The following is a 26,433-nucleotide window of genomic DNA, read 5'->3' as shown; positions in this document are numbered from 1 at the left end:
GACTTGAGTCATCCTGCATATGAGACACCCTTGCCGAGGCACAAACAGCTTGGAATAGATGGGCAGCCTCGATAAAGTGAACGCTGAAGCCATTTCTGGAAAGTCCCATACCACAGGAGCTTAATTTAGGTGTTATTCTCTACAGGGAAACCTCAGGTGCTAGCCAAGACATCAGCAAGTCAGGCTTCGTGTTCTTCTGATGGCTACCCATTACCATCTTGGACTTGGAAGAAGTGTTCAGATAAGTCTCCCAAGTAAGCAGGACATTGGTGTCTCTTGTGTTGGAAGAACATAGAACTCTTACTCTCTCTGACATATCGACTCTTTCTCATGAATACCTTTAAGAAGAAATGGTGAAGTATTTAAAATGTTTACCTTCTGAGTCAACCATAATTTTCAAAGGGCACAGAGCATTTCTGATAACTTAGAACAGCGAAATCCCTTTCCAAGCTCCCGAGACCAACCCTAACTTCTAATCTGACCACAGCCTCACCTGCCTGATTTCTCTGTCGGCCATTTCTTTTCAGCTGCACAGAGGAGATCACAGAAGGAATCTGGAATAAAAAGGCTAACAGAAAAGTGTTTGGACAGTGGCTATCAAGCAGCACCCTTAACATGAGTGAGGCCGTGAAGGGATTCCTGGTGAAGTGCTGTGCCTACAATTCTCTTGGCACATCCTGTGAAACAATCCTCCTAAACTCGCCAGGTATACAGTAGTCACCACCATAATACACCACCTCCAGGAATTCCCCACTAGAAGGCTGTCCCTGTCATTGGCTTTTATTTGGGGAATTTCACCAGAACACGTAGGTTTGGTGTGTGACAAGAAGGGTTTTTGAGTCAGGCAAGAATCCCCACTGAACCTCTGCCATTTTGTAATTCAGGGACAGAATGGTTTCTGCTTACGTGAGTGTGACTCACACATTACAGTGATGGAGGCAGAACCATAAACCCCAAGAACAGGAAGTATCTACTGAAAGATCCAACTTGAGAGAAACTGATTTAATAATTTGGGGTCCCTTCCATTTTCCCTCTTGGTTCATCTCCCTCTGTTCCTTTAGCCTGCTTTTTTATACTTTTGTTTTTTTTAGAACCCTCCAAACTTAAACAAGTCTGAAACATGCCCACCTACACGACCAACTTCCCATATTCATAGGATACCTTTATTGGGAGAGCACAGACTTCTTTCATTTTTTTAATCTGACTTATATATCCCATGGGTTTAATTCGATGTCATCTGTATAACCCTAGTAAGTGATTTGTAAAAACGGGGTCAAAGTTAGTCACAATTTTCTAGGAAGGGAACTTGGCCTTTAGATGAACATTGCCTGATTTTCTGGGGCGAGAGGAGTATTTGTCAAGTGCTTACGAGGACTGCAAATGATGGTTCCTCAAACAGGAGGTGAGAGATGATAATGAGATTCTAGTCCAACCACCAGGTACACAGGTTCATTGCTCGGTGACACTCTTGCCTTGCAGGGCCCTTCCCTTTCATCCAAGACAACATCTCCTTCTATGCAACAGTCGGGCTGTGTCTTCCCTTCATCGCTATTCTGACCATGCTGATTTGTCACAAGTACAAAAAGGTAAAAGCAAACGTAAAAATTCCTCCCTGTTTCCCATTTCTGAGGGACTGCCCATTGCTCATGGACCCATTATTTCATCTCTGAAGCAATTCAGGTATGAAAGCCAGCTGCAAATGGTGCAGGTGACCGGCTCTTTGGATAATGAGTACTTCTACGTTGATTTCAGAGAATATGAATATGATATCAAATGGGAGTTTCCAAGAGAAAATTTAGAATTCGGTAAGAACCGACCGGTCCGAGTGTTTCTGTAGCATTTCCTTTCTGTTGGAAAATCTCTAACATGCCCTCACTGACCATTTGTCTTACAGGGAAGGTATTAGGATCAGGTGCTTTCGGAAAAGTGATGAATGCAACAGCTTATGGAATTAGTAAAACAGGAGTCTCAATCCAGGTGGCAGTCAAAATGCTGAAAGGTACAGTAAAGTGGGATGCCTGGGTGACTCAGTCGGTTAAGGGTCTGCTTTGGCTCGGGTTGTGATTCCAGGGTCCTGGGATTGAGACCTGTGTGGGGCTCCCTGCTCAGCGGGGAGCCTGATTCTCCCTCTCCTCCCTGCTTGTGCTCTCTGTCACCATCCCTGTCTCTCTCTCTCAAATAAATAAATAAAATCTTAAAAAAAAAAAAAGTACAAGTGGAATGATGTCCACACCATGCACAAAAATGGGAGGCATGGTTTCCCACCGCCTCATCTACTCTTTTCCATCATTTTTATGGCTATGGCTGCCATTCTTCAAGGCTTAAAGGGGACTGAGTTGGGATTCGAGTCAACCAAGTTGTGAATATAAAACACAAGTCGCAAACGCAAAACTCCGCCTCTTCTTCCTCTTCTGTTTTTTTTTTTAGTGTTTTCGGCTTCAGTATTAGGGGGTACTTTTACTACAGGCAGATGTTGTTTCTCACATTTTGACACACACTCTGGGTAGAAGAACAAGTTGAAGCCCTCTGTATTCTCACTTCCCACTCGTGGCTTCATGCCCTCCCACCTGGCCTCCACCACCATCCCTCCCCTTAGCATTGTTCCCCCAGCCAGAGCCCCAGTCAGCTTCTGCTGAGGTGATCAGCAACTTCCAACAAACTAAGTCTAATGAACATCTTTCAGTCTTCATGCTGCTTGAATTTTCAGCATAAATTGGCACAACTGACTGCTCTCTCCTTTAAATGCTTTCTTCGATTGGTTTCCATGTCACCATATTCTTCTGTTTTCCTCCTCCCTCTCCCCCTACTTCACCATCCTTTGCTGGCTCCTCCTCTTCTACCCAGTTTTCTGGGTGGGGCTCCAGAAGGCTTTCTCCTGGGCCTCCTTAGGGAAGGATGCTCTCCACATGCTCTCCACAGGCTAGGTCAAAGACAACCTGACTTCATCCCACATTCTCACAATCATGCCTCCCTTCTGAGCCCGAGGTTTTGTCCAAGTGCTTGGGTGTCTCAAAGGTGTCTATAATTCAGACTGAACTCCTCCAGCCCTGGCCCTCCACCAACGCTCCTGGTCTGTGACTGGTTATAAGTACTAGTGACTAGCCACATCTCCCACAGTCAGGCAAACCAGAAACCATCTTCATTCTAGCACCCTATAAAGCCATCCCTTCAGGTTCCCTGCTTGGTGTTCCTTGAACCCATCTTCTCCAATCACTTTCCTACTTCATGTTGCCAGGTGCTTTTAATTACTCCTGAACTAGTCTACACAGCCCTGCAGATCTGGCTGCCCACCTCCCCACCTCGCCCTCAGCACAGGAGCACACTGGCCTTCTTTCAGTTCCTCCAGAGCTCCATGCTCCCTCCCTTCCCAGGGCTTTTGTACAGGCGGATCCCTCTGCTCACCCTTCCCCTTTCACGTAGTCCTCTCCCACTCCTCTTCTAGATCTCAGCAGAAATATCACTTCCTCAGGGAAGCCTTCTCTCACACCGCAGAAGAGATCAAGTTCCATGCCCTATGCTCTGTTAGCTTTCTGCAGACTTCTTTTCCATGCAATTTATTATTTGCTTAATTATCCCATTAATGTCTCATCTGCCATATTAGTCTGTAAGTCTCATGAGGGCAAGGGTTGGATCTGTTTATTGTGTTTTCTGTATTTTGATCTTTGCCCAATCTATTACTTCAGTATGAAATATTCCCCCTCCCTCCCCACTGTAAATTCACCTGGTTAACTCTTATTTTTCCTCACATCTCAGCAACAGGCACTTGGCGTCCCCTTCCAAACCTCTCCACGGCTAGGTTAGGTATCCCTCTTGTGTGACCCCACAGCACCCCCCCCCATTCATTTGCCACTTTGTATTTATCACACTGTTATAATTGTTTATTTACTCATCTTCCTTTTCCAGGAGACCTAAACTCCAGGAAGACAGGGGCTGTGTCTTGTCTTTCATTCCTCCATTGCTTCGCACGTTGCCTCATACACTGTAGGCATTCAATAAACACTAGTTCAGTAAACAAATGGATAAGACTAAACGAAAGTCGGGTAATGACAGTGCTTTGAAAAAGTTAAGCACACCGTAAAATATACCACTTTAGTTGAGAGGAACAAGCCATGGACCCCTATAAAACATGAAACAGCAGAAGACATGACCCATACTGGTAGGTCATAGTGCTCACAGTGAAGAATCTCACTCCCATGCCAAGATGTTGGTAGTAAGGATATCCCCAAGAACTCACTAAATGAAAATCAATGGCCTCAGTGATCTGAAAAAGTTAGCATAAAGGCTAGGTGTCTTCCAAGATAAAATAATGACACCTCGGAATATCAAATCAAAATTTCAGTTACTATGTCTATGAGAAAGAAGACATTAACAGAGGAGTAGGTGCCTGGTGTGTGGAGAGGAAAGTCCAACGACCCTGCCCTTACCTCTAGGGCTCTAGTACCCTCTTCTTGGGCAGGAGTTCCCCAAGCACCTGGTCACCTCACTCTCAGTGACATGAGACCTTTGAGTTTATCAATAACTACCCTCATGATATGCTTCTAAGCAAGATTATGAGTACAATTTACCAAACTATCTAGACTTATCTTCAGGGAGAGAATGCATTGGCCAACGGATACATTCTAGCCTATTTGCCAGTTATATTTCTCATGATCAATCAATGAGTCTCTTGAGAACTTGGTTGGAGGGAATTGGTCTCTTTGACCTTCTCACCACTGGACCCACTGACAAATTTAAGGTTTTAGACCTGAAGACCACAAGCTGGAGCCAACCTTGCTTAACATTCCTATCTTGTCTCTCTGTGTCCAACAAATCAAGAGTCAAAAAGAAAGTTATGTTTCTCCCTTCAGTATATTTACTAACTTCTACCATAGAGGAAAATCATGCATTTTGTTTTATTTTGTTTTTTGAGGGTCAACTCTACTGATTTTTATTTGGGTAAGTAGAGGAACGTCCAGCAGAAAGGCACATTATCAGACCAAACTTTTATATTGCAATCTTTGAAATTCTGTCTTAAACACAAGATAGTTTTATTCAAAATTCATGTATTATTTTACACATTTTAAAATTTTCATGCAAATAACTGAAGAAAGTTTTCATTTATTAAATGATCTAAAATGCCTCTCTTACTTTAGTTTTATATTTTTTCATGCTCTTCCATCGACAGAAAAAGCAGACAGTTCCGAAAGAGAGGCTCTCATGTCTGAACTCAAAATGATGACTCACCTGGGAAACCACGAGAATATCGTCAATCTGCTGGGGGCATGCACACTGTCAGGTAATCAATTCCTACTAAAAGCCTCTCATCAAAAATATTTTAGCCTGAAGACAAAGAGGACATTTGTTCTCAACTTTTCCTCTTTCCCCCGTCTTCGTACGGGCCCTCCAACCCGAGCGGAGTTAGACAGTGAGCGCTCTGAGAGCGGATGCGTCCGTGTAGAGAATGCCTCCGCGCACCAGGCCAGGCCGCGTAATTCTAACCTCCTTAAAAACAACAGCAGCCCTGCTGGCGCATTTTGTGGACTCTCATTCTACCTGCTCTGGTGGAGCTTCTCCCCAGGCTGTGAAGCTGGCCTCCTTGCAGTGGGGAGAATGGCCGCAGAGCTTGGCCGCTGCCCAGCTGGGTCGGCTTCAAATAAGGGACAACGAGGGCGGGACGCCAGCCCTCGTTTTCCCAGCATGCAGTGGCGCATGCGCTCTGATTCACTTCCGCCTAGAAATCCCGGAAAGATGCGCTCGCAGCTCGTTCCTCCTGGGACGGGGACTAAACGAAAGAGAACGAGAGCGAACACATCTAGGAGCGAACCCGTGGCCTGTATCTCCCTCCTCAGGCGAACAACAGAGCCGCGTAGATTTGCCAAGTGCTCACAACGCTGCTGGCATATCATGCCCCGTTGCAAACTGGAGAATCCACGTGGCCACTGGTTATTGGTGAGGCGATGGACAGCAAGGGCCCACATGGAAGGCAGGAAGATCCCGCTTTCCAAAGGAGTTAGAGCCAAAAGCCAAAATTGAGTTTCAAGTACAAGAGATAGTCAGAAAAAGTTGTACTCTCCCCAAGTCAGGGAGCAGAGGGCTCTCCTAGGTGATGCTGGCTGCCACACAGACATCTGAAGGAAATATTTGGAATTTGTATGCCTATGATGAAAATTCTATTTCAGGACCAATTTACTTGATTTTTGAATATTGTTGCTATGGTGATCTTCTCAACTATCTAAGAAATAAAAGAGAAAAATTCCACAGGACATGGACGGAGATTTTCAAGGAACACAATTTCAGTTTTTACCCCACTTTCCAATCACACCCAAGTTCCAGGTAAGAGAAGTGGGTCAGGATTTCACAATGTTATGTCACAGAACACAGGCCCAGTGTGATGGTTAAACACCCCGCACTGGGCAGTCTCTGAAGGCCAGAGTCCAACCTCCTGTGGTCTATGGGTTCTAAGATCTAGAAAGGTCACTTGTCTTTGTTTTAGCTTCTCTGCTGATCTGGAACAACGAGACTTTCGCTTTCCTGTGGTACAAAGGCTGTAGCTGTCTCCATCCACCTGTGCCTGAATCACACTCTGGCCACATATTCAGTTTTGGGGAGAGTACATTCTTCAGTCCTTCAGCTCTCCTGGATGACGCACAGGAATTGGTAGAATGAACACTTTCCCATGACATATTCACAGAGAGTAGTGCAGGTCTTGGGAGGTTGGTACAAAAGAGCTCTGAACTCACACATTGGATCTTTGAAAATTAGAATGGATTAATTGACATAATGTGATGGGGACGAAATTGAGTAGTTGGTAACATTCGTCTCTATGTTCTGTCAATGTCAATTTGTCTCTATGTTCCTTAATCCACAGTGTCATCCTTATTTCCTCCACACACGTGAAAGCTCTCCCTTTTCCTGGTGTGTAGGTTTCAGCGTAGGACTTTGGCCTCTTAAGACACTGAGTCTTTTAAGACAAGATGTTACATCTTTTTTTTTTTTAATATTTTATTTATTTATTTGACAGACAGAGATCACAAGTAGGCTGAGAGGCAGTCAGAGAGAGAGGAAAGGAAGCAGGCTCCCGCTGGGTAGAGAGCCCGATATGGGGCTCGATCCCAGGACCCTGGGATCATGACCCGAGCCAAAGGCAGAGGCTTTAACCCACTGAGCCACCCAGGTGCCCCAGACAGGATGTTACATCTTGAAGCTGGGAGACCCCTTGGAGATCCCCGTTGGATGTCTTTGTGTGGTTGCCCGAAACGAATTCATGTCACACCGGTCTTATCTTTCACACTTGTTTCTCAGTTCATGTTTTAAAACTGAGAAAATTCTGCAATGTCATCTGTATTCTAGAATAGAGTCTCTTAATGAGTCAGATGGTGAGATCAGCATTCCATGGTTAGCAATAGCTAACGCTGGTCAACAGGGTCTTTGATTCATTCTAGTCATTGGGGTATTAACTACACTGAAGCGACTTAGGAATATTTGTGGTCTGCAAGCATAAAGCCATTTGCCAGAGATAGGGAAAATTATAAGTCGGGGTGAATTTGTATGCTGGAATAAATGGAATCATTGTATATAATGCACACAGAATTCCTCAGTGAAGGATTTTATGTTATTCACCACAAAGGAGAGTTTTGTTATCACTTTATTAATTTCATGGGAAAAGGAAATGTGCTTTATTTACAAAACCTGAGAAAAGAGGGATGATAAAACACAGGTCTTGGAGTGCCTGGGTGGCTTAGTCATTAAGTGTCTGCCTTCGGCTCAGGTCATGATCCCAGAGTCCTGGGATAGAGCCCCACACTGGGCTCCCTGCTCAGTGAGAAGCCTGCTTCTCCTTTTCCCTCTGCCCCTACTTGTATTCCCTCTCTCGCTGTGTCTCTCTCTGTCAAATAAATAAATAAAATCTTAAAAAAAAAAAAAAAAACCACACAGGTCTTTATAAGAAGAACTGTATTACAGGAACTTTCATAGGGAAAGTGGGCTTTTAGAAACAGAAGAGGTACTTGAGTCCTAACTGTACATCTTGCTGAACATAAAGGTTCAGCAAACCTTTATCTCACCAAGTCTTTTATAAAATGTGATTCTGACACCCAGCTTGTTGAGTTGTGGCAAGGACAGAGTGAGGTCCTGTTTGAACTCTGGGACCCTGTACAGATAATGGGATCACTCCTCTCATTAGACTTGGCAAGCTCGATTCCACACGTTTTTAATGTCCATATACACAAAAAAATGGACAAGTGGATACTGTGCTTTTAATCTCAAAGCCCATTTATAACTAGAATTCAACTTTTTTGATGAACTGTGTTTTTTTTTAAATAAAATTTCTATTTAGAAGAAGAACATAAATAACAAAATAATTTTTTTTATAGTATGCCTGGTTCAAGAGAAGTTCAGTTACACCAGGACTCGGATCATATCTCAGGATTCAATGGGAATTCATTCCAATCTGAAGGTAATATTTTATCCTAATTAGTAGCACCTTTAAATAGAAACAGGTATGGAAATTCGGTTAGTTTTTAAAAAGTGTCAATGCAAGAAATGCTTTTATTTGCTAATGACACCCATAGGGTTTATTAATGTATATTTGCTTTAAAGGTAGTGAAAAGCCAACAGTTTATATATTGTGGGTTTGATGTCAGCGAGCAACTAATAAACACAGAGAGCTATGTTATTTGGTCAGGTTGTTCTTTTTAAAATAATACATTAATCAGAGCCACTGATTACTGACATGTGGAAAAAAGATGAGTTCTAGAATCAGACAGAAGTTGGGTTAACCTTGGGTTCCCTCACTTTCTGGCTGGAAGACTTTGGACAATTTATGTAATCATCTGAGCCACAGTTTTGTCATCTGTAAAATAGGCCTAATAGTACTTTCGTCATAGTACCATTGGAAGGATTAAATGGAAGTATAGTTAAGTGCCCAGTGCTGTTCGTGAAATGTGGTGGCGCAATGTTAATTCTTTCCCACATGACAAAACTACCTTGCACAAAAGAGGAGGATCAGAAGCTCCTGACTGATCAGGGGCCATCTGTATAAAAGCAGCTGGACAGGTTACCCTTCTAACCAAAAGAAACCTTTGGCTGGCCCCTCGGAGGCCCCACAGGTTTAGCGTAAACAGGTTAGCCCCAGTGCTACTGGGAAAATGCAGTGGGAGCTTCCTTTGTAGTCTGGGCGCTCCTCCTCACTGTGGCTTTGATAATGTCCCCATAGAGATGTAATGGGGCAACTTCTTAAACTTGGGGCAAGCATGAGGACCAGTTTTGTTTTACAGATGAAATTGAATATGAAAACCAAAAAAGGCTGGAGGAAGAAGAAGACTTGAACGTGCTGACATTTGAGGACCTTCTTTGCTTTGCATATCAAGTTGCCAAAGGAATGGAATTTCTGGAATTTAAGTCGGTAAGCCCCCTTTGAAGGAGAAACTAACAGCAACAAGATAATTTTGGAAATGGGATGTGCTTTTCTTTTTCTTATTTCAACTTGTATCCCTTACAGTCTGTATCGCCCACTATCCACAACCACCCTCTTCTCTGTCGGAACCACCTAGAATTTTCATTTCAGCAGCTCTGGGTGAATTATAGGGGAATGCCTGAGATCCCTTACTGCAGCCCTTCCAGGAGGTCCAGAGTCCCCTGAGACTTCCAGATAGGAAGTCAAAGCGAGGTCTACAGCGTCAGTCTTTCCTTGGGCAGTCCAGTTTGTCCAAGCTGTGTCCTGTGTGTGGGCATTTGACCCTGGGTACGCAGGACTTCAAACACAGTGTGCTGGGATCCTGGTACACCTTCTGCCTCCCCCCGCTTCCCATGCTAATCCCAGACCCACAGGGCTATGATGGGAGGGCCGTGAAGCCTGCCTCAAACCATGGTTTCTACCTCAATTTTGCCTTCTTTCTATCATCGTCTCTCAGCCCTGTTCTGGGACATTTCAAGGGTCTCGTACCTCTGAGCATTCCTCTGGCTGCTTTCTGTCCACACCGTCTTGTGTTCTGTTACCTTCTGAGTATTCCCCCAAACTCTTCCTCTTCTTTTCCCTTTAAATCTTTGCTTCTCTTTCTCCCTCTTTTCTCCATGTCCCTCTTTTTGCCTCTTCCCTCCTCCTCCTTCCTGAATTTGGAGAGAATCATTTCAGCTATATTTTATTTTCTTTAAAAAAATTACTTTTGGGGCGCCTGGGTGGCTCAGTGAGTTAAAGCCTCTGCCTTCATCTCAGGTCATGATCCCAGGATCCTGGGATCGACCCTTGCATCGGGCTCTCTGCTCAGTGGGGAGCCTGCTTCCTCCTCTCTCTCTCTGCCTGCTTCTCTGCCTATTTGTGATCTCTCGCTTTGTCAAATAAGTAAATAAAATCTTTTTTTAAAAATTAGAAAATAAAAATAAAAATAATTTCTCTAATATAGAGAGAAAATATAGAGAAATAATCTCTCTAATATATAGAGAAAAAAATTTCTCTAATATATTGTCATAGGTTAGGTATATCTCAACTTTAAAAAAAAGATTATCATAAAATAAATCAACAGCTTTGAAGAAAAAAGTGATGTTCACAATAGCAATCAGACCTGTGAACCATCTTGAGGTAAACAGAAGAAATATACCAGACCCAAATGAAACATTATTAAATGCCAAAAAGGAGGCCTGAATAAATGAGCTCTACCATGATCATGTAGGAGAGATACGGGGTTTATTAGAAAAGCCAATTCTGTCCAAGTTAATCTGTATGTTTAACACAACTCCAGTTAGAATCTCAAGGATGTTTTTTTCACTCTCACGGATGTTGAAAGTGTATGTTACCTTCTTTGCTTTTTTTTTTTTTCCAAATATGAGCATCCTTGCTCACAGGTTAAAAAAAAATTCCTGCCTCATAATATTTTCCCACCCCTCATCTCTGAGGCACATTCTTTTTTTTAAATTCAATTAATTAACATATAATGTATCACTGGTTTCAGAGGTAGAGGGCAGTGATTCATCAGTTGCATCTAATACCCAGTGCTCGCTACATCACGTGCCCTCCTCATGCCCATCACCCAGTTATTTCATCCTCCCACCCCCTGCCCTCCAGCAACCCTCAGTTTGTTGCCTACGGTTAAGAGTCTCTTATGGTTTGTCTCCCTCTCTGGTTTTGTCTTGTTTTATTTTTTCCTCCCTTCTCCTATGATCCTCTGTTTTGTTTCTAAAATTCACATGAGAGTGAGATCATATGATCTATGTCTTTCTCTGATTGACTCACTTCACTTAGCATCATACCTTCTAGTTCCATCCACGTCTTTGCAAACGGCAAGATTTCATGTTTTTGATGGCTGAGTGCTACTCTGGTGTAGATATATACCACATCTTCATTATCCATTCACCTGTCTGAGGCACATTCTTCTCCTCGTCTTCCCTGCCTGCTGTTGGCTTCCTCTTTTCTCAAGTGTATCTATAGTTCATTTATCGTTCACCTCCTTGACTACAGTAGTGGTTGCGTGTCTTTATAGACCTTGGAGGGCCTCGACCTCGATAGTCTGGCCTGATTTCCTGCCTGTCGTGAAGTAAATAGGCAAATTACTCACAACCAAAGGTCAAGGGCCCTGCTTTTTTCCCCTCTGGGCTTATTATAATAAGAATTTTTTTGAGGAATATCCAGTTTCTGAGACGCTCCCCGCTTATTTTCCCTTTAGGTCCTACCCCCTGCACCATGACGTCACTGTCTCCTGGTTGTCTTTTCTCCCTACTTCTCTGGTTGCTCCTTGCTTTCCCTGTAGCTGCCATGAATCCATCCACCATACTGACTAGTGCCAAGTCTGGTGCTAGGTGCTGAGATAGAGTTAGAGCTTATCACTGACAGGGGAGAAAGAGATGAGCAGACAGGCAAATCAAAGATGACCCTGTAGTGTGGTAAACATTCATGTTCAAGTAAGCTCTGAGAACCCAGGGAAGGCACAGACCCATCAGAACCAGGAGGGGGAGCGGTGCAGAAAAAGGCTTGGGGAAGCAGCTCATGCTTCGGCTAGAGGAGATTTCTGAGGAAAAGGAAAACCAGCAGGGAACATGGGATAGGGCAGGGAGCACAAAATCAGGAGGAAGTCTGTTGAGAAAGGTCACATTAAATGTGTGACCTGTGGTTCCTTGGGCAACAGAGTCCAGCAGATATTCCTATCTAAAGCTCAGGAGAAATGTTTGGGTCGGGAACAGAGGTTGGATGATGGTAGTTGCGTCTCTTGGTTTGGACGAAGGGACTCAGGAAGGTGTAGATGAGAGGGTGCTGCCCCAGGGAATGAGAGCAGGCTTGTCTGGAGCCGCAGAAAGAAACAGGTTCCACTAGTCAGTAGGAAGAAAACGGGGGGCCAGCGACATGCTGAATGCACAGAAGGAGGGATGTGAAGGAGGAGGGCCTGGCCCATAGGACCAGGTGCCACCAGGACGCCGAATCCAATCTCAGTCGGTGTCCCTGCGGGGCTTAGCCCAGGCAGCTGGGGCAGACATCTGGGAGGATGAAGGCCAGGTGTGGGGGACTGGTAGGAACGTGGGTGAAGCGTGAATGGAGTCTGCAGGCAGTGGGCAACACTCTCAGAAAACTGGAGAGGGAGGAAGGAGAGCTAGGGGGATTTTAGTCTGCCCGGTTTTTGCTTTTATTTTTTCAAGATTGAGGAGAGCCCTTTGGGCCTTTGCTCCTAGTGCTCTGTTCCTTTGAATATCTTCCTTCTTAGGGTTAATTCTCTTGTCAGACCACTTGGCTTCATATCATGTCCTCTGTCCACTCCGAGGCTCCTAATTCCACTTGAGTCAACCTTCCCAAACTGATTTTTCATTTTTTTTCTCCAAATATATTCTTTGGTCATACTCTCATTGCCAAAGCTGTTTTCCAGTCAGAAAGGAGATCGTTTTTCTCCACCCCTCAGTAAGAGTGCTGGACAACGGCCTTGGAAAATCTCTTCGGAAGGGAGCTCAAGACTGGGCCTCGGTATTGTGTCTTTTATTTATAGGAAGACACACCCAGCCAGGTTTGATCTCCTTTCTAAGAACCTACCCCCTTGGCCTCCAGGAATGTTCCATAAGTAGCACGAGTGACTGTATTCACAACAGCTGAAGAAGTGGGCCATCCGCGTTCACTCTGTGTGCTGCAGGTCCCGTGTGAGGATAGCCGGTGGCCCAGTAAAGATTAGACACCTCGAGGAACCACACTTTCCTGTCATCTGTAACTCCTGCTGAACTTGAAACTGGAAGCAAAATTGCCCTCTGTGATGATCTCTGTCAGAGTAAATAACACGCCAATTTCATTCTTTGCAGTGTGTTCACAGAGACCTGGCAGCCAGGAACGTGCTCGTGACCCACGGGAAGGTGGTGAAGATCTGTGATTTTGGACTGGCCCGGGACATTATGAGTGACTCCAACTATGTTATCAGGGGCAACGTGAGGCCACTATTTCTCACATGTTTTTATACTGTTATTTTGTGTTTTGTCATTGGGACGGTAGACACTGGCACTCACCGTAGTGAGGGTTTGCTTGATGGCAACATCAAAAAGCTTCCTTACTGCAGTCAGCTTTCTTACATTTAAAAGCTTTTTCTTTCTTTTTTTTTTTTTTTAAGATTTTTAAAATTTATTTGACAGACAGAGATCACAAGTAGGCAGAGAGGCAGGGAGAGAGCTGAGCAGAGAGCCAGATGCAGGGCTCGATCCCAGGACCCTGAGATCATGACCTGAGCCAAAGGCAGAGGCTTTAACCCACTGAGCCACCCATGTGCCACTAAAAGCTTTTTCTGTAGCTTCAAGGAATATTCCAGTTACAATTAAACTGAGCAAAATAGCATCACATCTGTCCTTGGGCTAGTCAGAACAGACCAATTAGGGATCTTGGAGTACAAGCCACACTTAAAAAAAAATTCATTACTTGAACTTATTTCAGTTCCATTAGCTATAAAGCAACTAGAGTCAGGTTTCCAATTACAGGAATTTGGCAGTCACTACAATAAAGCATTTTTTAAAGTACAACATATCAATTAAATATTAAATGTGCATTTTTAAAGGACACAATATTTAAATTAGATATGAGCTAATGAATATTTAGCATCTTATTACTGTCACACAGGAAGATCTAAAATATGACCAAATCCACTTATTAAAAAAAAACAAAAAACAAAAAACAAAACCCAACTAGGGACAGACGTGTTATTTAAGGACTATTAGAAATACTAGATGATAAAATTGTGTACTGGAAAGAGTGGCTTGTAAGAATCCCAACACCTAGAGTTAAGCCCCTTTTTTTTGGAATTTCCCTGTGCTTTATAGTCCCCACTTGTGAAATAATAGTGACTTGGTGCTTACCAGGAGCTAGGTACTGTTCTTAGCGCTTTACGTACATTCATACATTTAGTCCTCACAGTGCCCACTTGTGGGCTGGGAAACCAAGGCACAGAACATAATTTGCCCCTGGTTACACAGCATGTGGACTAGAGAGAGCGTGAATGGTCTGAGCCCCAAGCCTGTGCATAACCACTGTGACAGGTGCAGCATTTCCCATGACAATTATCTGCTTACCACATTGGCGTTGTGGGAATAAACCAATAAAACTAACATGAAAGCACCTGTCTCAGTAAACAGCCAATAAATGTTAAAAATCAAATCAAACACTATTTCCATTAGAATCAAATAGCCATCTCAGCTGATTTTAGATCTATATCTCCCTTGTTGTAGCTGAAGTCATAAAGATGATCAAAGCTTGTAGGCGACTGTGCAGTCTTTTTACCTTACTAGCTGGTGGTCTCTTATGTGGGAAGGTGACTTCCATTTGGCACCTCAGTTAAGTCTTTTAATTAATTAAATTAACCAGATGAGCCTGTATGATTCTATCAGCTCATCGGTTTGTATAGAATTTAAATAGGGTTTCTTTCTTGAGCTTTGATTTTTTTTTTTTTTAATTTCCCTAAGTAATCTCTACACCCACTGTGGTGCTGGAACTCACGACCCTGAGATCCAAGGTCACATGCTGTACTGACTGAGGCAGCCAGGTGCCCTTGGAACTCTGATTTTACTTGGAAGATTAAACGAGCACAGTGAAGGGCTCCTCATTTCATGAAAAAAAAAAAAAAGAAATACTACAAAAAGCTGTGTCCCAGTAACCTACCTGCTTCTGTGTCTTGATGCTAACCCAACTGTACTGACTCTAAACCTGCCTTTCGTGCTACTGGAAATTACAAAAGCCACAGAAGCCAGCCTGGTGTCATTTCTGGAAGTGATGACATATGCTCCCCTCACCACATTCTTGTAGCTGGCATTTCCACTAAAGTTCTTCCAAGAAATGCTTTAACAAAATATTCCGCCAATTCACCAATATTTCCTTACCTCTGGGCAAAGGACTGGTTATTCCCTAATGGGAATTATCTGCTTTTAAACTTACCCATTCCAATCGCCAGGCTTTGTTCAGGATGAGCTTTAAAGCAATGGCCAGCTATGGGGCACCTGGGTGACTCAGTGGGTTGACTCAGAGTCACATGACTCTTGATTTCGGCTCAGGTCATGATCTTGGGGTCATGAGATGGAGCCTGTGCTGAGAATGTCAGGCTCCGAGCTGAGTGTAGAGCCTGTTTAAGAGTCTCCCTCTCCCAGGGTGCCTGGGTGGCTCAGAGGGTTAAGCCTCTGCCTTTGGCTCAGGTCATGATCTCAGGGTCCTGGGATGGAGCTCCGCATCGGGCTCTCTGCTGAGCAGAGAGCCTGCTTCCCCCTCTCTGTCTGCCTGCTTGTCTGCCTCCTTGTGATCTCTCTCTGTGTGTCAAATAAATAAATAAAATCTTTAAAATAAAACAAAACTAATTGCCCTATAAATCTTCATTGTCAGGACCAAGTTGAAACAGAATGATTCTAAATAGTAAAAAAAAAAAAAAATTCTCCCTCTCTCGCTGCCCCCCTCCCCCCCAACACTTGCATGCAGGTGCGCTCTCTCTCTCTCAAAAAAAATGAAAGATATTGTGTTGGAGTTTTTTGTTTGTTTGGGTTTTTTTTTCTTTTCTTTTTTGTCAGGCTGTTTTGTTAGGATGTTGATTTGAAAGTGAGAAACTTCCATTTGAGGAATATGATTTTCTCCATTAAGCATTGAGAGTAACTTTAGGAAGCAAAGAAATTTTATCATCTAGCTAGTAAGAGAAAAGAAATCCCCTTCACCATTCGATCTGTTCACCACTGATCTCCTCCTGGACTCCGCACAGGCTCGTCTGCCTGTAAAGTGGATGGCTCCTGAGAGCTTATTCCAAGGGATCTACACCATAAAGAGTGACGTCTGGTCGTATGGAATATTACTCTGGGAGATATTCTCACTTGGTAAGTTTTGCCCGTGGCCACCATCCCTGCCCCCTCCGCGCCTTATCCTGTTCTTATATTAAAGCATGCATGAGGGGTGCCTGGGTGGCTCAGTCAGTGAAGCCTCTGCCTTCGGCTCAGGTCATGATCTCAGGGTCCTGGGATCAAGCCCCACATCGGGCTCTCTGCTCAGCAGGGAGCCTGCTTCCCCCTCTCTCTCTGCCTGCCTCTCTGCCTACTTGTGATCCCTCTGTGTTAAATAAATTTTTAAAAATCTTTAAAACATAAATAAATAAAAATTAAAAAAAAATAAAGCATTCATGACGTGCCACCTTGTCATCTGTGATATATGTGCCACTTCATGTCTTATTGTGGTGTCTTTGCCCCACCCCCCAGCCTGTACCTGCATGAGAGCAGGAGCCTTGACTTTCCCCACTTACAGCCTCGCACCAAGCAGCTTCCGGCCCATGGGCACTCTTGGTACCTGCTTGTTCACTGAATGACTAACCAAATGAAATGGTGTATCCTCCCTCATTTTTCCCCCAGGTGTCAATCCTTACCCTGGTATTCCGGTTGACGCTAACTTCTACAAACTCATTCAAAGTGGATTTAAGATGGATCAGCCCTTTTATGCTACGGAAGAAATGTGAGTTCAGATCAGACTGCACCGTGGCTGAAATCAGGAATTTACAGTCTCTCTAGTTCCAAAGCATGTTGAAGACAGTAAAACTCCTTAATGCAAAATCCATGATTCCTCTTTTTAAAAAAGAAAAAGAAAGAAAAGGAAATTCTTCCTTTTTGTTTTGGGGATTTCTGAACAAAACTGAAGATACTGTGAATTAGAGGCTTCAGTTCTTTTGTTGGAAGGGGTCCCTCAGGGTGCTAAGACTCCATCTCCTGATTTCTGGTCCACAGAATGCATTTCTACCCGTCACCTAATTTGCCCTTCCTGGTGGGGGTTCAAAGTCAAGCAGAGTACTTGCCACAGAACAAACAGGCCACAGATGATGAGTAGCTCCAGCAAGAAATGGCGGGAAATGATCAGCTTTTCTTCTTTCAGATTTTCTCAGTTTACTCCACCTTCTCTTGGTTTTACAGATACTTTATAATGCAATCCTGCTGGGCTTTCGACTCAAGGAAACGGCCATCCTTCCCCAACCTGACTTCATTTTTAGGATGTCAGCTGGCGGATGCAGAAGAAGCCGTATGTAGCTTCCTAGTATTTTACAAAGCGCTGTTAGAAAGGAGAGCAGTAACTCAGAACACGCACTCATTTCCTAAGAATCAAAGTATCACGTTGTCTGTCTCAGCATAGTTTGTCTTGGTTGCCCTCTGAAAGTTGCGTGGGGTGAGATATATTTATTGGTAAGCTTTTTGGGGGGGAAAAGCTTTCCCTAACATTGTCAGCCAATTGATTAAGAAATTAAATGCTTTTAAGTATTTAATTAATGCATAGGACTAGACAACTAAACAAAACTTAATCCCTGATCACCACTGACCTTTCCTAATTCAACATGAAGCTTTAGTATGGAATAATCCGTACAACCCAGACATATAATACAGCAGAGTGGAAAAAACATTGACCTGGAATCATGAGAGTCTAATCCCAGCTCTAGCACTCTAGCTCCTCATCGCTGTATGACTTACGGCAAATCATTTTACTTCTCTTGGCCTCAGTTTTCGCACCTGTAAAATGGGTTGCCGAGGTAGGTGATCCTCAGGCTTTGGGAACTTGGAATCACTTTGCTCACTCTTCCCCTCAGTATTACAATCCACCGTAGTGAACAGAGAGAGGAAGTGGACAAAGGACAGACCTTGAACCTCCAATAACCAGGTTCAAATTGTGGCTCCATCATTTACATCTTATAGGCCTCGATTAAGTGACATAATCTCTATTTCCTTATCTGAAACATAGAATTAATAAATCTTGCTTTAGGAAGCTGTAAGGAGTAGGATGTATGTGAAAAGATCTATTAGCACATAGCAGGCCCTTAGTAGTTAATCAGTAAATGTTAGTCACATAGGAACCTGACTGCTTAAATGGATTGTCTGTTCTCTTTTTCTAAATTATTAAGAGCCCATTTTCAATTCTGTAGTCTCTCCAGAGACCTGGGTGGGTCGGTCATGTCCCTTCCTCCTGGTAGGCTGTTTTTAAAAATCACATTCGGAAACTAAATTATTGTGAGGGAATTAGGCCAACAAGGTTGGGGGAGATGGAAAACCTCAAGGCTATCGAGCAGACCGCCTGGACACAGTTAATGACCCTATAATACAAACCAAAAGAAGAGTAAGAGAGAGAAACCAGAAGTGGGCTCCAGAGAGGACCGAATAATTTCTCCTTGCCCGGCAGTTGGGTGTGGCTCCACAGAGGTGTTATTTGTACCAAGCTGTGAAGAAAGAGTAGTATTTTGGCTGTTGGGAGGTGGTGGGGGGTGAGTGGGGGTATTCCAGGCTAGATGAGTAATATAAGAAAGACTCAAAGTTGAGAAAGTGTAGTGGAAGATAAATGGTTGTGGCTGAAAGTATAGGGTCGGTGGGGGGATATGGAGAAAAACAGGACTGGAAAGGTAGTGGACCAGGGTATGGGCTCTGCTACTGCTCAGAAGCCCCTTGGCTTTGTTCAGAACCCCTTATCTTGGAGTACAAGTCTCCTTTCATGTCCCCACTCCCACAGGATGTCCAGATGCCCTTCCCTCTGTTCAGGGAATCAGGGTTGTTGAATGGCAAGCTTTTCCACAGGTGATGATTCAGCCACGGGGGTCTGAGCTCAGAGATACCCCTCTAACTACCCTCCCCCCACCACCATTCTCTTCCTCTCTTTCTCTGACCCTCTGTCATGGAAGGTTCTTTTTCCTACCAGTATCAGCCACAGATAGCAAGCTCTGTCTTCTTCAGGGAGATTCGATTAATAGTGTCCCCTCTGGGTGGGATGAATACACCAAGAGGAACATCTTGGTACTGGTTGGTGCAGTGGGATCCAGTCTAGAAGCCTGGGGAGCAGAGATGAGATTGGATTTCAGTCCCCGCTGGCTGGGCACCTCTGAGCAAGGCCTAGTCTACACAACCATGCCAGGCAGCTCTGCCCACTACTAGTGAACCCTGGTTCCTCCAGGGAATGCTTTTCCCTTCACATGCCCTAAGCATAGCGATGTCTAGTCTCTTGGGTGGGAAGACAGGCCTTGCCAGCAGGCCTGAGGTGATATTTCCTGGTATGCATGTGAACGCTTTTTGTACAGTCTCTGCTTTTGCTTCTTCATGGACTAGGGAAGGAAAATGGCCCTCAGGGGACAAGTGAGAAGGGGAGAGAAGCTCACTGAGAAAACACAGGCTAACGCTTTTAGGTATAACCCAACCCCAGTGGTGTGGAGTTAGAGCAGGGAGATCACCGAATAATGTGCTAAGGCATTATTCAGACAGTGGTGAACCAACAGGGATTTTTAGAATGGGCAGATGCTCCAGTATTGGTCTTGATGGCCCAGATCACTACGACTGTGACAGATATTAGTTAGGCTTATTGTGGTAATCGTTTTTGCAATATATACATGAATTATATCATACACCTGAAACTAATATAGAGTTACATATCCATTATACCTCAGTTAAAAAAAAAAGAGCCAGATGGAGTATTCTCTCCTCTCCAAAGACCCCTGTAGTTTCCCTAGTCAGATTTCAGGGTCCTTCTCCTGAGTCTCCCTAACACTTTGTCTTTAACTGTGTGTGAGACTCCAGTGATGGTGTGTGAGACTTTGCTTTATGGGTCTGTCTTTCCCACCACTAGACTTGGTTCATGAGGGCAAGCAGATGCACTGCTCGTCTTCACATCACCTGACGCAGTCCCGTAGGCAGGCGACACTCACCAGTTATCAAATAAATGAGTGCCTATCACCACAACGGTACGTCAGAGGTCACATCCGCTTTGTTCACCATGGCATACCTAGTTCAGCCATTACATACCTAAGTGGCTGGCATAATGCTTAGTGGATGGAAAGTGCTAAGCAAATATTTCTGGAAAGAAGGAAGGCAGGCAGGCATAAAAGTAAATTTGAGAAAGTAAAACCCTAAGAGAGGAAGTAAGATCAGTTAAGAGGTGACTGTGGCAACAGAGGTGAGCAAAGATGAGGGGGTGAACTAGACGGTGGGGAGAGGGGGTGCAGAAGGAAGGGACACGCACAGCTCCTGTTTCAGAAAGGGCCTGAACTCACATCACGCTCTTCTCATGTCCATGCCCACAAGTCATAGGAAATATATACATAGAATATAAATATATTATCAATATATAATGTATTTATATATACTATATCATAAACAAATATACAAATATAAAATAATATAAATACTTAAAAAATGGGCCACCTGGGTGGCTCAGTCGGTTAAGCGTCTGCCTTCAGCTTAGGTCATGATCCCAGGGTCCTGGAATGGAGCCCCATGTCAGACTCCCTGCTCAGTGGGGAATCTGCTTCTCCCTCTGCCCCTCCTCCACTGTGTTTTCTCTCTCTTAATCTCTCTATCTCTCTCTCATATAAATATATAAAATCTTTAAAAAATAAGACATATATATATATATACATACATACATACACATTTTTTTAATTATATTTTTTTAAAGAAGTGAGGCCATAATCGCCTTTGAAAGCCAGAAGGAGATCTTTGTAGACCAGAAACTGTGGAAAACCCCTGAGACAATGAAAGTAGTTAGGACTGAATTGGGAAGACCCACAACAGAGAACTCTTTGAAAGTTGAAAGAATGAGGACTAGTGTTTTCCCAGAGAGTAGGGAGAGTTCTGGTGGGCTCACGCAGAAGTTCCTCAGTGGGACGAGTCACAGTGTTAAATACACATAAGAATAACATGGGTGTTAAGAATGTAAGTATGCCACTGTGAAAACAGAAATATAATCTATAATCTCAGGTTCAGGGTAGAGGAAAAAGGACCATAGAAAACCTGATCAACGCCACAAAGTGGGGAAGAGAGAAACAAAGAGCATTCATCGAAATAGAAAAAGCTCAAAATGTCAAGATTAGTAAGTCCACTTAAGAAAGAGAATATCAGGGGTGCCTGGGTGGCTCAGTGGGTTAAGCCTCTGCCTTCGGCTCAGGTCATGATCTCAGGTCCTGGGATGGAGCCCCATAGCGGGCTCTCTGCTCAGCAGGGAGCCTGCTTCCCCCTCCCCCTCTGCCTGTCTCTCTGCCTGCTTGTGATCTCTGTCTGTCAAATAAATAAATAAAATCTTTAAAAAAAGAGAGAGAGAGAGAGAATGTCAAAATAAATGAGACTCTTATCACACAGATCACATTTACTAACATCAGTGCAGTGAAAGGAGAAATCACTGGTCATACCCAAAAAGCTCCCCGTGTCCTACATGAGAAATTAAAACTCATGTTTCTTACAGAAGCCTTTGGTTCACAAGAAGGTGAAGGAGGAAGGAAAAAGACATAAAAATAGTCCCTGCTTATTAGAACCTGTAGGAGCCAGCCAAATTTATAACTAAATTCATTAGAAAACAAAGAATGAGAATGAATGACTTAAACTTTCATCTCTAGAAACTGAGAAAAAAAAAAAAAAAACCCACAATGAACAAGGAGGAAGGAGTAGAGGAAGAAAATGAACAAAGCAGAAGAAAAGAACTAATAGAGGGGTGCCCGAGTGGCTCAGCCCGTGAAGTGTCGGACTCCTGGTTTCAGTTCAGCATGTGGTCTCGGGGTCCTGGAAGGGAGCCCATCATTGGGCTCCATGCTGAGCGTGGAGTCTGCCTGAGATTCTTCTTCCCTCTCTCTACCTCCCCCTCTCCCTCCTCCCCATGCTTGTGTGTGCTCTCTCTAAAATAAGTAACTAATGTTAAAAATAAAATAAAAGAACTAATAAAGTTACAGGCAGAATTAATTAAACTGAGAGTAGCCCCCAAAACAAGAGTGATAATCAGGAAACACAGAAGTTGTTTTTTGAACTAATAATAATAAGATTGAATGGCAAACATTTTTTAAGTGTCTGCCATACACTCTACTAATATACTATCCATACGAACAGTTAATTCTCACATCAATCTCACAAAGTAAGTTTGAGTATTACCTCTTTTGCAGATCAGTAAATTGAGATACAGAGAAGTTCGGTCATTTGCCCAAGGTAACCCAGTAAGTGTCAGACTGAGGATTTGAACACAGGAGTCTGGATCTAGTTTATACTATATATTAATATTGTATGTTAATATGGTATACAAATATACCACTAACGCACACTATGAAGAGAACAATTAGGAAAAAAAGAGAAAGCACAGATGACATTCAGATAAAAAGAACATACTTTGGATAGAGACACCATTTAAAAAAATGTAAGAAAATCTTATGCACCTCTTTCTATTGATATACTTGAAAAGCTAGGGTTTCAAAATCTTTGTAAGGAGCATATACACATTTTATTTTAAAATCACTTAAAGGTGTGAGGGGGTGGGAGACACAGGCGTCCAGTTAGGGAATGAAAGTCACCAGGATGAAAGGCCATAAGCACAGAGAATATTCAGTCAATGGGGTTGTCATAGTGCTATATGTTGGCAGAAGGGAGCGCTGCTCTTGGGACGCATGGCGTAATGTACAGACTTGTTTCGGCATCACTATGTTGTACTCCTGAAACTGGTATAACACTGTGTTTCATCTATACATCAATAAAACCAATTAATTACTTAACATAAACAAAAATCTCTTAAAGCAATGGACAGGAAGACATTAAAAGTGGGGACACACCAGAATAGCACCCAGTCTCTGGCTGTGGGAGTACAGCGAGGTTGAGAAGATGATTCTGAAAGTCCTGGATCTTGGGCCTGGAGTTGGGGCAGTTCACTAAGTGAAACTCTCGATCCAGGAAGGAAAGAAGGATCAGGGATCAGAGATAATGGATTCAGGTGTGGAGCTGTTGGGTTTGAAGTGTTACTGGTATTTCTGTCCCAGGTTTCCTTAGATGGTCAAAATTCAGTGCTGGACGTGAACATTTGGTTCAACAGGTCATAACCAACTGCTAGGCCCGCTCTACAAAAACAACGTATCATTACTGTTCATCCTTAAGGATAGAGGCAGACTGTTATGGTGAAGACCAGGTTTAAAAGGAGATTTTTGTCCATTTGTTTTCCAGAAAGAAAAAAATAAGAGGAGGAGATGGTCCGTTCAGTGAACACGATAACTGCCAAGTGAACTAACACAAACAAATACACAGTAGTGATGGCCAGGGAGAGGGAGGGAGTCTGTCCAACTCACATAAGAATCCAGGATCCCTACATCACAGAGTTCTCATAAGTAATAAGAAAAACCTGGATGACCCAATGTAAAAGGGCAAAGGAGAGAAGCAGACAATTCCCAATGAAGTGCAAATGTTCATTGAATCTAGAAAAAGATGTTCAGATTTGCTTATCATGAAACACGCAGGCCAGGGGATCAGACCTTCCCTGGACAAAGGGCTAGAGCCGTGGGCGATAGTTAACACCCCTGCTGTAGGGCTTGGGAGAAAGCAGCATTGTTCCCCGACACAGCGGAGAGGAGTGGAAATAAGTAACGGTTTCTGCCGGGCAGCCTGTTGAGGTACGTCGCCATTCAATGTGCATCCCCCTTGACCTGGCAATTCCACTGCCCTCATTCACCCTGGAGACAGACAGGGCCAGTGTGCACTTCTCAGTCGATGTTATACAAACAGTCCATCAAAAGGTCAATTATGGTTCATCCATACTATGGAATGCTAGGCTACTATTAAAAACATGAATGTGCTCATATTTAGTAAATATGAAAATGTGTAATGTGTAACCTGCAAACAACGTCTTAGAAATTCAAAATAAGGTTCTGAAACAAGGTCTACACTCTGAGCCTACCAACACAAAATTGCGTATACACAGCAAACCATCTGTCATGGGGGCTATCTCTGACAATTTTAGGCTTTTTTCTATATATCTTCCTATATTGCTTAAGGTGTCTATATGAATGTGTGTTAACTTTAAAGTCAGACAGAAAGTAGAGCTGTTTTCATTTTGGAAAAACATTTTAAAGTCACTGACCTCCCAAGTGAAAGTCAAGAATCACCTGTATTAGTTGCATAATGAACAGATCATTTTTAGTGGCCTTTCTCTTATATGGGTTTATTTGGCTTTTTAAAGATTTTATTTATTTATTTGACAGAGACAGCAAAAGAGGAATACAAGCAGGGAGAGTGAGAGAGGGAAAAGCAGGCTTCCCACTAAGCAGGAAGCTCAACGCTCGCTCCCAGGACCCTGGGATCATGACTGAGCCGAAGGCAGACGCTTACCAATTGAGCCACCCAGGAGTCCCTTTTTTATGGTTTTACTGCTCACCTTTTGGATTTCTAGATTGGGACTTTATTTTTTTTTTAAGATTTTATTTATTTATTTGACGAGAGAAATCACAAGTAGATGGAGAGGCAGGCAGAGAGAGAGAGAGGGAAGCAGGCTCCCTGCTGAGCAGAGAGCCCGATGCAGGACTCGATCCCAGGACCCTGAGATCATGACCTGAGCCGAAGGCAGCGGCTTAATCCACTGAGCCACCCAGGCGCCCTCTAGATTGGGACTTTAAATGCAAGAGCAGAAATGATACTGGAATTAGCTATTTGATGGTGACTTGATTTCTCCATTAGTAAACTGATTTTGGTTTGTCAATTAACATCCTCTAAGATTGTCCTCTAAGACTTCTGTATCATAATAGCAAGTAATCTGCAACATAGGCCCTTGACATGTCCGTCTTCCTTGGATGGTAATCAGTGTTCTGTCTTCTCCCTCACCTTCAGATGTATCAGAACATGGAGGGCCACGTTTCAGACCGTTCTTCTGTCTACCAAAACAGGCGACCTTACAGCAGAGAGGTGGACTCGGGGCTCCTGCCTCCACAGGCTCATGATGAAGATTCCTAGAGAAACAGTTGAGTCTTAAGGCCTTCCTCCCTCTGACTCCCTCCTTAAACAGGCTATAGATTACCAAAACAGGATTAATTTCATCACCAAAAGAAAGCATGATCTCAACTGCTGCTTTGCTGGGCTTTTCTCTAGAAGCTCTCTGTATTTACTCTTGTTTTCAAAGGGACTTTTGTAAAAACAAATCATCCTTTGCACAAGGCGGGAAGAGCTGATAAGTACTTTTCCTGGAGTATCTATCCAGATCCAAAGGCCTTCTTGGGCTGGCTTGAGTGAAAATCGTGTACCTGAGGTACAGTACGTTCTTGTAAATAGATAACACAAAAGCATTTTGCTAAGGAGAAGCTGATATGATTTTTTAAATCTATGTTTTAAAATAATATGTAACTTTTTTCAGCTATTTAGTGATATATTTTATGAATGGAAATAAAATCTCTTCTCTAGAAATGTTTGTCATTGAATTGTTTACATGTCCCATTTAGGGCAAGACTTAACAGGAGGGCAGGAACCTAATGAAATTATGTGCAACGATTTGTTTGTGCATGTGTATTTTTTTTCCCTACTGAGACGCTCTAGCCCTCCATCAGATTCTTAAGAGGACGCGTGACTCCTGCCCCCAGACTAGGGCAGAAACACTGAGGTCTGCTGGCTTCTCTGCGGCGCTCCGTGGATTCAGCCTCTCTCGCCCTTCGAATTCAGCTTAGCTTCTTCCCTCCTACAGGCTTATAAAGCTGAACTTGCCCTCATCCTTATTTTCCAGGCGTGGTTCTCGGTGAAGGGTATGTGTGGTGATGTTCTCCTTTTTTTCTTTTTAAGATTTTATTTATTTGTTTGAGAGAGAAAATGAGCACGAGAAGGGGGAGTGTCAGAGGGAGAAAGTACTGCCTGATGTGGGATGCGGTCCTGGGACTCCAGGATCATGACCTGAGCAGAAAGCAGTTGCTTAGCCAACTGAACCACCCAGGTCTTAACCAACCCACCTCCCCAAGGTCTGCCTCTTCTTGTCTTCCCTTCTGGGGCGTGGTTAAGATAAGAACCTTGAAGCCAGTCTGCCTGGGCTGACATTCTCCTTCCAATGCTGCTTAGTTGAGCAACACTGGGCAACCTTGGGCAAGTAACAACTTGATTGGGTCTCGGCTTCCTCTTCTGGAAGACGAAATAATAATGGATGACATCTATCTTACATGGTTCTGATAAGGATTAGATGGACTACATATATAATATATGTATGTTATAATAGACACACAGATGGTCCCCAACTAAGGGTGGCTCAACTTAAAATTTTTT

The 26,433-nt window shown here is 43.4% G+C and overlaps 1 protein-coding gene across 1 annotated transcript in view; it reads left to right on the top strand.

Moving 5' to 3' along the window:
• FLT3 (fms related receptor tyrosine kinase 3) overlaps positions 1-25,631 on the top strand; it is a 75,242-nt gene extending 49,611 nt beyond the window's left edge. Inside the window, exons 11-24 of the mRNA XM_059377815.1 lie at positions 146-254; positions 528-706; positions 1,480-1,586; positions 1,673-1,805; positions 1,895-1,999; positions 5,165-5,275; positions 6,159-6,312; positions 8,352-8,434; positions 9,255-9,382; positions 13,246-13,368; positions 16,161-16,272; positions 16,798-16,897; positions 17,350-17,455; positions 25,024-25,631. Coding sequence (XP_059233798.1) covers positions 146-254; positions 528-706; positions 1,480-1,586; positions 1,673-1,805; positions 1,895-1,999; positions 5,165-5,275; positions 6,159-6,312; positions 8,352-8,434; positions 9,255-9,382; positions 13,246-13,368; positions 16,161-16,272; positions 16,798-16,897; positions 17,350-17,455; positions 25,024-25,146 — 1,673 coding nt within the window. The 3' untranslated portion in view covers positions 25,147-25,631. The remainder of the gene's footprint in view (positions 1-145; positions 255-527; positions 707-1,479; positions 1,587-1,672; positions 1,806-1,894; positions 2,000-5,164; positions 5,276-6,158; positions 6,313-8,351; positions 8,435-9,254; positions 9,383-13,245; positions 13,369-16,160; positions 16,273-16,797; positions 16,898-17,349; positions 17,456-25,023) is intronic.
• Positions 25,632-26,433: the final 802 nt, after the last annotated feature.

Source organism: Mustela nigripes, chromosome 15 (genome assembly GCF_022355385.1).
Source record: "Mustela nigripes isolate SB6536 chromosome 15, MUSNIG.SB6536, whole genome shotgun sequence".
In the NCBI taxonomy this organism is placed as follows: Eukaryota; Metazoa; Chordata; class Mammalia; order Carnivora; family Mustelidae; genus Mustela; species Mustela nigripes.
The sequence above is the reverse complement of the archived record's forward strand: the minus strand, read 5'-3'. Positions and strand labels throughout refer to the sequence as shown.